The sequence below is a fragment of the Pelodiscus sinensis genome, chromosome 5 (genome assembly GCF_049634645.1).
Source record: "Pelodiscus sinensis isolate JC-2024 chromosome 5, ASM4963464v1, whole genome shotgun sequence".
In the NCBI taxonomy this organism is placed as follows: Eukaryota; Metazoa; Chordata; order Testudines; family Trionychidae; genus Pelodiscus; species Pelodiscus sinensis.
Window position 1 is genome coordinate 122,838,524 of NC_134715.1, and position 12,320 is coordinate 122,850,843.

Sequence of the window (12,320 nt, forward strand, 5' to 3'; positions counted from 1 at the left end):
TTTGGTGAGGGACCTTGTTTAAGGTTTTCTGGAAATCTAAGTACACTATATCCACTGGATCCCCCTTGTCCACATGTTTGTTGACTCCCTCAAAGAACTCTAGTAAATTAGTAAAACATGATTTCCCTTTACAGAACCCATGTTGACTTTTGTCCAACAAATTATGTTAATCTACGTAACAATTTTATTCTTTACTATAATTTCCACTAATTTGCCCAGTATAGATGTTAGACTTACCAGTCTGTAATTGCCAGGATCATCTATAGAGCCCTTTTAAATATTGGTGACATGTTAACTATCTTCAAGTCATTAGGTACAGAAGCTGATTTAAAGGATAGGTTACATACTATAGTTAATAGTTCTGCAATTTCACATTTGAGTTCTTTCAGAACTCTTGGGGTGAATGCCATCTGGTCCCAGGGACTTGTTACTGTTAAGTTTATCAATTTGTTCCAAAACCTCCTCTAATGATACCTCAATCTGGGACAATTCCTCATGTTTGTCACCTAAAAAGAATGGCTCAGGTCTGGGAATCTTCCCAATATCCTCAGCCGTGAAGACTGAAGCAAATAATTCATTTAGCTTCTCTACAATGACATTATCATCTCTGAGTGCTCCTTTAGTGTCTCAATCATCCAAGGGCACCACTGGTTGTTTAGAAGGCTTCCTGCTTCTGATGTACTTAAACATTTTACTAATACTTTTTGAGTTTTTGGCTAGCTATTCTTTAAACTCCTTTTTAGATTTTCTTCTTATATTTTTACACTTAATTTGACAGAGTTATGCTCCTTTCTATTTTCCTCACTAGGATTTGACTTCCACTTTTTAAAAGATGTCTTTATCGCTCACTGCTTCTTTGACGTGGTTAAGCCAAGCCACGGTGGCATTTTTCTGGTTCTCTTACTGTTTTTTTTTAATTTGGGGTATGCATTTAACTTGGGCCTCTATTATGGTGTCTTTGAAAAGTTTTCATGAAGCTTGCAGAGATTTTACTTTTGACACTGTACTTTTTATTTTCTATTTAACTAGCTTCCTCATTTTTGTGTTGTTCCCCTTTCTAAAATTAAATGTCACAGTGTTGGGCTGCTGAGGTGTTTTTCCCACCACAGGGATATTACATTTTATTACATTATAGTCACTGTTTCCAAGTAGTCCCATTATATTTACCTCTTGAACCAGATCCTGAGCTCACTTAGGACTAAATCAAGAATAGCCTCTCCCCTTGTGGGTTCCAGAACCAACTGCTCCAAGAAGTAGTCATTTAAAGAAATTTTATCTCAGCATCTGTCCTGAGGTGATGTGTACCCAGTTCATATGGTGATAGTTGAAAGCCCCTACTACTCTTGAGTTTTTTATTTTGATAGCTTCTCTAATCTCTCTTAGCATTTCATAGTCACTATCACTGTCCTGATCATGTTGTTGTTAATATATCCCTATTGCTAGATTCTTAGTATTAGAGCATGGAATTATCCATAGGGATTCTATGGAACAATTTGGCTCATTTAAGATTTTTACTTCACTTGATTCTTCTTTCATGTATAGTGCCACTCTCCCACCAGCATGACCTATTCTGTCCTGATATATTTTGTACACTGGTGTGACTGTGTCCCATTGATTGGGCTTATTCCACCAAGTTTCCATGATGCCTATATCAATATTCTCCTTTAAAATGAGGCACTCTAGTTCACCCATCTTATTAGATTTCTAACATTTGTGTATAAGCACTTTAAAAATGTGTCACTATTTATCTGTCTGCCATTTCCTGATGTGTTACTTTTTTTCATTTCATCGTGTGTCATCTGATCTGACCCATACTGTCATCCTCTCCTCCTGACTAGAACATAGAGAATCTCTATTAATAGAATGTCAAGTGTACATAGCCTCCTTCTAATTCCCCCTCTAAACTCCTTCATGAAACTCCCTGTTAGCTGCCTGTGTTCACAAAGCTCCCTTGTCACTTACTAACGGGCTTTATAAAGCCCTGGCCTTCCTGATAGCCCATCCTAAAAAATGACTGTCTGATCCATGTGCTCCTCCACACCTGCTAGCTTTCCCCCAGCCCTTAGTTTAAAAACCGCTCTACAACCTTTTTTAATGTTAAGTTCCAGCAGTCTGGTTCTATATTGGTTTTAGGTGGAGCCCATCCTTCCTGTATCCCCCATCCCAAAAGTTTCACCAGTTCCTAATAAATCGAAACCCCTCCTCTCTACATCATTGTCTCATCTATGCATTGAGATTCTGAAGCTCTACCTGCCTACCTGGCCTTGTGCGTAGAGCTGGAAGTATTTCAGAGAACATTACATACAGGTCCTAGATTTCAATCTCTTTCCTAGAAGTCTAAATTTAGCCTCCAGAACCTCTCTTCTATCCTTCCCTATGTCACTGGTACCTAGATGCACCACCACCACTGGATTCTCCCCAGCACTACACATAAGTCTATCTAAATGTCTTGAGAGATCTGCAACCTTCGCACCGGGCAGGCAAGTCACCACACAGTACTCCCGGTCATCACAAACCCAGCTATCTAGGTTTCTAAAGATCAAATTCCCCATTACCAAACTGGCCTTTTCCTAATGACTGGAGTTCCCTCCCTCAGAGGGGTATCCTCAGTGCAAGAGGATAGCACAACATCATCTGGAAGGAGGGTCCCAACTATGGGATCAGTTCCCTGTGCTCTAGTTGAACATAATCCATCCCTTAGCCTTTCATCCTCCTTTACAGCACAGGGGCTGTTTGACTGGAGGTGGGACAGTTCTAGTGTCCTGAAAAGCCACATCTACATACCTCTCTGCTTCCCTTAGCTCCTCCAATTCCTCCATCCTGGCCTCCAAAGCTCATAAATAGCCTCTGAGGGCCAGGAGCTCCTTGCATCGAATGCACACATACACCACCCATCTACAGGGCAAGTTATCATACATGCTACATTGGGTGCAATAAACAGGCTAGCCCCCACTCTGTTGCTGGGCTCCTGCCTACATTCTCTCCTACAGATAAAATACTGATAGGGTCTTTATTTAAATGAGGTTGTTTTGGTTTTAGTGCAGTTTAAAAGTTTTATAGAATGTCAAGTGTACCTAGCCCCCTTCCAATTCCCCCTCTAAACTCCCTCATGAAACTCCCTGTTAGCTGCCCCTGTTCACAATGCTCCCTTGTCACTTACTAACTGGCTGTATAAAGCCCTGGCCTGCCTGATAGGCCATCCTTATTGTGCAGTCACACAGCTTACAGGGAACTTAGGTTACAGACTTACTGCCCTCACATCACATGTAGCAAATATCAAGTGCAAATAGGGATGCCAAGTGTCTGGTTTTTGCCTGGACAGTCCGTTGTTTCTGACCCGTCTGGTTAAAAAACACAGAAAATACCAGACATGTAAAATGTCCAGTATTTTCTGTTTCGCTCAGACAGAAGACCAGCGGGGACATTCTTCCCCGGCCACATCTGGCGAGGGTGGGGGGAACAAGGAATGTGGGGATATTTAAAGTCGCTCAACAACTTTGGCTCCCTGTTTTTTGCGGGTTTTTTGCTCAACTAATTTTTTTTTCCTGCCATGTTCGGAATTTTTTGTGGAAGTATCTGGCAACTACGTGGAAAAATTATATATTGAAGACTAGTGGTATACTTGGAGAAAAATTATATAATTGAGGTGCAAAATGGTTTCAGAAAAGGGAAAATCGCAGTCAACCATAAAGTAAGACTAGAAAGAGACACACAAAACACCATAAGGACTAAGAACTTTATTATAAGTCTTCCTGGACATTGAAAAAGCATGATATGCTAAAGATTGAAGGCCTCCTATACAAACGAGTAAAAATTGGAATAAAATGGATAATGTTTTGGAGGATAGTGATTAGAGATGTGATCGTGTACATGGTTAACAGGGAGTGGGGCCCAGCAGACAGGAGTCAGCTTAAAAGCCCATTTCTAGCAAGCAACAGCTCCTGGGGAACTGGCTGTTGCTGCACGTAACTGTGTAACGGCTGAGTTTTTTCAGCAGTTACACAATTACTTGCATTTTATCATCTCTATTACTGATAACTGAATAACAAAACCAAAAAAACTATAAAGAAAATGTGAAGTAATGTGTGTCATGTATATTCTGCTCTTTTATGTTTTTCAGCCATGCCTTTTTGATTTTTCACCCACTGGTTCCCACATCTGCATTCACTTTAGAATACGGCCCTCAAATTCTTTTTTTTAAATCCAAAGAAGAACTTAATCAGATATACTATAAAAGAAATCCATCCCATGTTTTTTCACTGTTCTAACACACTTCCCCTTCCTTTCCACCCACTGTCTGTTACATAATTATGTCATGTTTAATTTAAGACCAGACTAAGAGGTGGTGAACAGACATTGCCACTGAAATCAAAGAGATTGTGATTTGGCCTTTAGATTGTGAATTCCTTTAAAAACAAAGAACAGAACCTTTCCTAATTTGGCTATAGACACTGAAGCACTGTGTAAATTAGTTTTTTTGGTCTGCCACCATATATGTGTAGCTAGGCAACATCAAACAGAAGGCTCTACTAAATAACGAATGGAAATGCAAATCTCCTCTGCCCCCTTCCCCCCGCACACCTGTTCTGTTGTTCTTAAGAACATGGGATAAAAAGGGGTAGGGTAGAGGCACAGTTTGATGGAGAGACATGGGCCTGTGTGTGCCCCTCAGCTTAATAGCAAGATGCTTAGAAGGCTCTCATCTTGGGTGTGTCCTAGTAAGATTTTTTTTTAAACCTCACATTACTGAGGTAATTAGCAAACATGGATATAGCTTCATTATAACGCTATCATGGAACAAGCCAACATTTATGGTGTAGACTTGTACATATGTACTGTCAGTAACTGGCAACTAAGCATAGAAAAACCTTTTCTCTCATTCTTGCTGCTATACAGAACCAACTAAGTGGCCTTGTAGAAATGTTCACATTAGTACAGAACTGGGTAATGTGTACTTCTTGTACTGTCCACTGTTAAGATAATGGGCTAAGATGCTGGAGATAGCTCTCTCACATATCTCCTGTGTGCCTTGCTTTCTCATCTGTAAAGCATGGATTATATTTCTTGTCATACAATGGGTGTGACAGGGAAGAGGCACAGCAGGCCTGCCTATTCAACTGCTGAGATTCATATTTGGTACTCCATTGTTGATTTCCCCATTCAAAGAAATGGGGGTATGAGACCACTGCAGCTGAAAGTAGAGAGTGTAGTATGCCATGCTGTTGAATCCGTGACAGGACCTCACTGTACCAATAACTACAGATAGGAGACAAAACAACAAGGTACCAACCTCAATATAGGTAGCCTTAATTCAGGCCTGTGTTCACTTACTGTTAGTATGGCATTGTTGAACAGAGTCCATAGAACGCTTTTTGAATTTGGGTGCCCAAGTTTCCTTTCTGAAATGGTTGCACAATACCACCCTTTTCCTTGTGGCTAAAGTAACTGATTATATACATATATAATCATGTGTGGCAGTTTAACAACAAGTATTTTAAAACTGATCTAATTAAGCCACTGAAGACAAATTTGCATTGTTAGTTCGATTTAAGAGTGGCCTATTTAACTGGTAAAAAGTTAAATGCACTGAACTGAAATAAGCCACTCAAAAAAACATAGAAGTATCTACATGTTTTACATCTGTTCAACTAAATCCGTTTAAAAACTGAGTTAAATGAAACTGCTTCATCTTCTGCATGTAGATAAAGCCAAAGTAATGTGTGGAACGTATTTTTAAGGACTGGCACAAGGCTTGACAATTTTGCCAGACATCTCTTAAATATAAAATTAGATAGGGTACAGTACACAAGATGATCCAGTGCTAGTGTCTTGGTGAGAAGCCCAATTTAATTCTCAACAACACCCAACATCTAAGGGAAAAAAGTGTGTGTGTGTGTGGGGGGGGGGGGGGGGGGGGAGCATAGAAATTCTTACCAGGCTGACATTCCCAGACACAGCTCAGGAGCTATATGTTTTGTATTACCCATAAGCAAGCATTTGATACTTTTGAAGTTTTTCACCACCTCCTGGAAGGCAGAAGGAACTCCCTCTGTCTTTCTCTTTTCTGCTGCTCTCTTAGCTTTCTGTCTTTTGGAAGTGGGGTCAAGAAATCTAATACTGTACCATTCACCCAGTCTCCTGGCTATTATGAAGAGAGTGGTGAAAAGCCCTTTCTCCTACTCTATTCTGACTCCCAGCATCCTGAAGTTCTGAGCAGGAGAGCCTTTGCTGCTACTCTACCCATTCCCAGAACCTCCTGGCTGTTGCAAAGGGCTAGGGAGATGTCTCTGCTACTCTATTTCTCATTCAAAGTTTGTTTTCTTTCTTTTTTGATGGTGATGATGGGAGAACAGCAGCTTTCTTCTTTGAGTACCTCTAATGCAGCTGCTACTGCTCCTAATTTTTCCAAGCAGTAAGAGTAAAAATGACCCAATTCTCGACTATTGCATTGCTGCCCAAAGAATTGTGAAAACCACAGCAAACCCCTCCAGAAATTACTTATTTCACTCCACATCTGTGCACGAAAGCTACCAGCAGCACAATCAGGTCCTAATACAGCCTGCTTGCAGGCCTGGCAAAAAGTACTGCATCCATTCACACTTGCAAGATCTTTGCACCACAAGGCACAGAAGCTTTATTTCTCTCCCCCCCCCCCCCACACACACACTCAGGTTTGGTGTTTTCAGAAGCTGATGACTTTCTTCTATTCACCAGGGAAAGCAACCACTAGGAAATAGACTCTGAGACCTGTTTCCCAGCTCCCTTTGAGAAATAACTTCCAAGGCCAGAGGTGATACAAATTAGCATGCAATTCTCCTTCTTGAAGAGTACAACTCAAACTGACAGAAGCATAAGCCTAAAGGCATGATCACCCAGGGAAATTGACCAGAATAGCTGTTGCAGGATAGCTCCCCAGTTGACTACTCTTATGCTGTAATGGGGAAGTTATTTTAGAAGAGTTGTAGTGCTTCACAGCCACACATCACCTTTCCAAAATAACTTTCCCTTACTGACATGTCCTAATGCTCCATCTCTATCCAGGAATCAACTGAAAGTCCCCAATATGCTCCAAGCCAACTCCATCTCAGAAGAAGTGAGTCAATGAAGATGCCAGGTCCAGTCCTATATGAGGTATCTCCATACAAGCAATTATTTACAGTCCAATACCTCTATCAGACAGGGCTAGGACCCCACTGGAACACCCACCCATCCCAGAGGGCCAATTGCATCCCAGACACCTCAGCAGGTAGGTACCTGGACACCTGCACAGCAGCACTGAGATGCTGGGGACTCTCACCTTCCCAGCATCCAACCCAGCCCCATGGCAGCCTTCCCTCAATCCCCCCCTCACTATCACCCCACCCACGTAGCAGTTCCCACCCATGGAGGCCGCCCCTTCACACCCTGACTCCACACTCTCAGCCCCCCCCCGCAGAGCTTCCAGCCCCACCTCCCTCAACGTCTCCCCCCAGCACGGCAGCCGCCCCTTCACAGCCCAACACCCCCCCCACAGCCCCCAGGCCCGCCCCGCCCCACTCAGCCTCTCCCCCCCCGCACGGCAGTCGCCCCCTCACAGCCCAACACCCCCCCACACACAGCCCCCAGGCCCGCCCCGCCCCTCTCAGCCCCCTCCCCGCACGGCAGCCGCCCCTTCACAGCCGGACCCCCCCCCGCACAGCCCCCAGGCCCGCCCCGCCCCTCTCAGCCTCTCCCCCCCCCCGCACGGCAGCCGCCCCCTCACAGCCCGACACACCCCCACACACAGCCCCCAGGCCCGCCCCGCCCCTCTCAGCCTCTCCCCCCCCGCACGGCAGTCGCCCCCTCACAGCCCAACACCCCCCCACACACAGCCCCCAGGCCCGCCCCGCCCCTCTCAGCCCCCTCCCCGCACGGCAGCCGCCCCCTCACAGCCCGGCAGCCGCCCCCTCACAGCCCCCAGGCCCGCCCCGCCCCTCTCAGCCTCTCCACCCCCCCGCACGGCAGCCGCCCCCTCACAGCCCGACACACCCCCCCCCGCACAGCCCCCAGGCCCGCCCCGCCCCTCTCAGCCTCCCCCCCCCCCGCACGGCAGCCGCCCCCTCACAGCTCGCCGAGCCCCCTTCAGCGGCGTCCCCGTCCTCAGGGTCCTTATCCCCTTCCCTGCCGGGGGGGGGTTGCTGGGAACGCTCCTCCCCCTGGCGCCCCCTCCCCGGCTATTACCATCTCCTTTGGCGGCTTCTCCGGCGTTTTCCCAAAAAGACCCATCGCGGACTAACCACTACAGCGACTTCTGGCCCTTCCGGCTTCCCGTCCCTTCCTCCACACGTAGGCGGGGACGCAGGCGCGAATTACCTCCCTCCTCCTACCTTGTGACGTAAGACTCGTGGTCCTGCTACTGCGCGCGCGCAAGCCCCTACGCTACTTCCTCGGGGAGAGAGAGGAAAACAAGCGCCAGCCTTTGCGCATGCGTCTGTCTTCCTTCCTTCCCTTCCAAGGCGTCTCTGAGATGGCACTGCGCATGCGTTGCCCCCGTCTCTGGACTGGTGGTAGAGCCGATTTGTTCCTGCCTTGAGCCACCAGAGGGCGCTTAACCTCAGCCTCGGTCGTGAGAACGTCCTGATGGAAGGAGGGTGGGGGCTGGACAGCAGGGGCCACACGTGGGTGGCAGGGATGCCCACTTTAAGGACACTAAACTGAACACGTTTGCTCCCTTTCCAAAGGCCCCGCCCCTCCCTGCCCCCTTTATTTTCACCAGCCAGGAGAGGTTTGTGGTGCGGAAGGGGAGCTCATGGCTGGGACAGAGGGGTCCAGCATGGGGGTGGGGGTGCAGGGTCTGGGAGAGATTTATGGAATTAGAGGAGGCTGGGGGTTGGTGCAAAGGGTTAATGTGAGGAGGTGCAGTGGGACCAGGGGTGAGGAGTTTGGGGTGTTGGAGGGGCTCCGGGCTGGGACCGAGGGGCTCAGGGTCGGACCAGGAGGGTTGGAGCTGGTGGGAGAGGTTGTGGGGTACTGGCAGCACTTACCTAATGTGGCTCCTGGGAAATGGCTGGCTGGTCTCTGTGGCTCCTAGGTAAAAGGGGGGGGGGGAGGGTTGCAGAGAGATTCTGCATGCTTCCCACACACACAGGCACTGTCCCTACAACCAGAGAGGCAGCTGCCCCATCTGTCCTGTGGACAGAACAGCCCTCTATATTGATTGGAGAGCACAGGATCTAGGGTGGCCGGGAGGATTATCTGGGGGACCTGGTATAGGGCTGCAGCGGGGTCAGCCCCCTCTGTACTCACTGGCACGGAGAGCTTCAGGGTGTGGTGATACAGCAGCCTGCATTGCTCCTCCAGTCCTTTCACAGCTGGGTCGCTCTACTTCACCTCGGTAGCAGGAAACAAAGCACCCTGGCTCCAGTCTGCTGCACTCCCCCAAATGATGCGGGCTTAGGGGAACAGAGTGCAGCAGGCTGGGGGACACAGCTTTCTGCCACCTTAGTGAAGCAGAGCGACTCAGCTGGGAGATGGGGAGCAGGCTGCAGTTACTCCTGTTTCCTGTGGCTCCCGCCACAGTGAGTGCAGGGGGCCTGACCTGTGCTGGTGCCCCACACCAGAGACCCCAAGGTAATCCCCAAGGTTGTTCAAAAGCTTCAGAGGGGTAGCCAACTTAGTCTGTAACAGAAAAGTTGTGTAACTCAGGGGAGAGGATTTCAGGGAAGAGGTGTAATGAGGCAGGGGCAGAGCAGGGATGAGAAGAGGCAAGGCAGGGCATGGGTGGGGTGGGTTGCCCTGGGCCTGCCATCACTTGAGGGAGAGCCCTACCTACAACTCCCAGTGGCTGCAGTTCCAGGCCAGTGGGAGCTGCAGAATAGGTGCTCAGAGCAGAGACAACATGCAGCGCTTCCTTGGCCCCTCATATGCCTAGGAGCACCAGAGATCTGGCCACTGCCCAGGAGCCATGCAGAGTCAGGGCAGGTAGAGAGACTGTTTTAGTCTAGAGATGTGAATGGTTAACAGGTTAACTGATAAACCTCGCCCTTAATGGGTAAGGCTTACGGATTCCGGTTAACTGGTAGGGGCTGGATCAGCTCCCCGCCCACCATGGACAGGGGGCTGCTCCAGCCAGAGCAGCCCCTGTCTGCAGCAGGGGAGGGGAGGCTATAGACCACCACCCCTCTTTAGTCAGTTAACATTACATTTAACTGGTTAACCAGTTAAACAGGATTTTACATTCCTAATTTAGCCTTGCTGCACTACTGTCCAGGCTTTTAATGGCCTTGTTGGCTGTGCTGACCATAGCCACCACGATCTCTTTTTAAACTGGCTGCTGCACCCCAGAATGTGTCAGCCTCATAGCTGTGGACCTGACACAGAACTTCCCATATGACTAAGGACGGTAAGTCCCACTATGATGATCGGGTAGCTGGCCTCAGGCAGGCAATCACACTTCTTAAATGTTACATATGCCATGAGCAACTATTGCAGTTCAGGGGAGCTGCATTCCTCCTCTCTGATCCTGCAAAGCCCTCCAGTCTCTGGCTGTGGACTTCTGCGCTGTCACATCACTTGGGTGGAGGATGCGTCGCTCTCTTGCCTGACCAGAATTTTTCCAGGCTGCACTGTGCTACACTGAATTCCCCAGCAAGTCAGACTGACCAAGCACCCACCATTAGAAGGAAACATAGGCAAAGCAAGTGTAGTGTATAGAGCAGTCAGATTTTTTTTCCTTCAAAGAGAATAGACTGAATTCTCCCCTCAGCTACACCGGCAAATCTCACCCAGCATGAGCAGATATTTTCTAATCTAGGTCAGAGTTCTATTGAGCGTTATTTCTTCCAGTGCATCAGAGCTAGGAGAGCATAAGGTCATTCTCTCTCTTGAACTCTCTTGCACTTCATTAAGCCTATTGACAGAGTTGGTCATTTTGCATTTTCACTTGAACTCCAAGACCAGCTTCATTCAAAACTAGACTAGATCACTGCACTTCTAAGACACTTTTCACCCAAGATTTCAAGGCACTTTACAAATATTAATGAAAGCTAACTGATCAACAAAAGACTTTACCCAAATAGTGCCAATCTTCTTTGTATCATATGCACAGCCTTTTGTCTGTTCTTTTAGATTGTAAACACTGTGGTAGGAATTGTCTATGCTTGTATATAGCATGCAGAATAATAAATTCAATCCTGACTGCAGCCTTTGGGTGCTACTGTAAAAAGTTTAATAATATATCCAATTGCCATTGCTTCTCAGTTGAAACTGCCAATGGGGATACCAAATGTTGTGGTTTCTGAAACAGACACAGGTGCTAAGCAATTGATTTCACATATACTATCAGACATCAGATGCCAAAGATTTCAATCATTACCACCCATACTGTTCATGATCTACTGGTTGATCTACAAGGCTCTCTCAGTCACCCTAATCCAGCTACCATTTCTGTGTCCTCTATAGGCTTCCTTCTGACTATCCAATCAAAACAACTGGTTTATTTCTGAAGTAGAAATAGACTGATACAGCAACAGAGAGTATTATAACAATCTTCTGCTGAAATGGGCATTTACTCACTACTGCTTGCAAATCAAGAACTGTACTGCCTTAAAAAAAAAACCCAAATCTCGCCTGTTTTCACATTATGACAACTTTCTGTAATCTACAGGATACACTTAACCCAGAGGTATACTCTGCTAGTAATGTTACATAAGACTGTTTATTTTATGAAAGATTACTAAGAGGAGATATGATAAAATCATGAATGATGCAGAGTAAGTATTGAGGGTTATTTACTCTTTATGAAATAAGAACCAGGGGTCACCCTAAGAAATTAATAGGCAGCACATCTAAAACAAATAAAAGGAAATACTTCTTCATACAACACAATTAATCTGTGGAACTCTTTGCGAGGGGGCATTTAAAGACCAAAAGTAAAACTGGGTTAAAAAAAGAATTAAATAAGTTAACAGAGGCCAGGTTCCCCAATGGCTATTTACCAACATGATCAAGTAACCCCATGCTCCAGCCAGAAGCCAAGACTGCATTACAGGGGATGGCTCACTCTAAATTGCCCTATTCTGTTCATTCCCTCTGAAACATCTGGCACTGGCCACAGTCAGAGATAGGACACAAGGCTAAACAAGACCATTGGTCTGACCCAATGTGGCCATAATTATGTACTCATAATACAGGTTAAAGCATTAGGTGGCATGTTTGTTCATTAACAGAAAGGTGTGTCATAGCCAAAAAGCTGCCATAAGATGCACTCTTCACATCACAAGATTGTACAACTGCCTATTTTTTTAAATTTCAGCTTTTCAGTGCAAGATACATCTCTATGCATCTTGTATAGCACCTAAGTT

The 12,320-nt window shown here is 46.4% G+C and overlaps 1 protein-coding gene across 2 annotated transcripts in view; it reads right to left on the reverse strand.

Annotated features, from left to right (window-relative positions):
• The window catches only part of LOC102450820 (charged multivesicular body protein 3), a 56,641-nt gene that overhangs the window by 19,521 nt on the left and 24,800 nt on the right, over positions 1–12,320 (reverse strand). Inside the window, exon 1 of one of the 2 annotated variants that reach the window (XM_006111619.4) lies at positions 8,200–8,354. The exons of the other annotated variant lie outside the window; for it this stretch is intronic. Coding sequence (XP_006111681.1) covers positions 8,200–8,244 — 45 coding nt within the window. The 5' untranslated portion in view covers positions 8,245–8,354. Of the gene's footprint in view, positions 1–8,199; positions 8,355–12,320 lie in introns of those variants that run through there. 2 annotated transcript variants of the gene reach the window in all.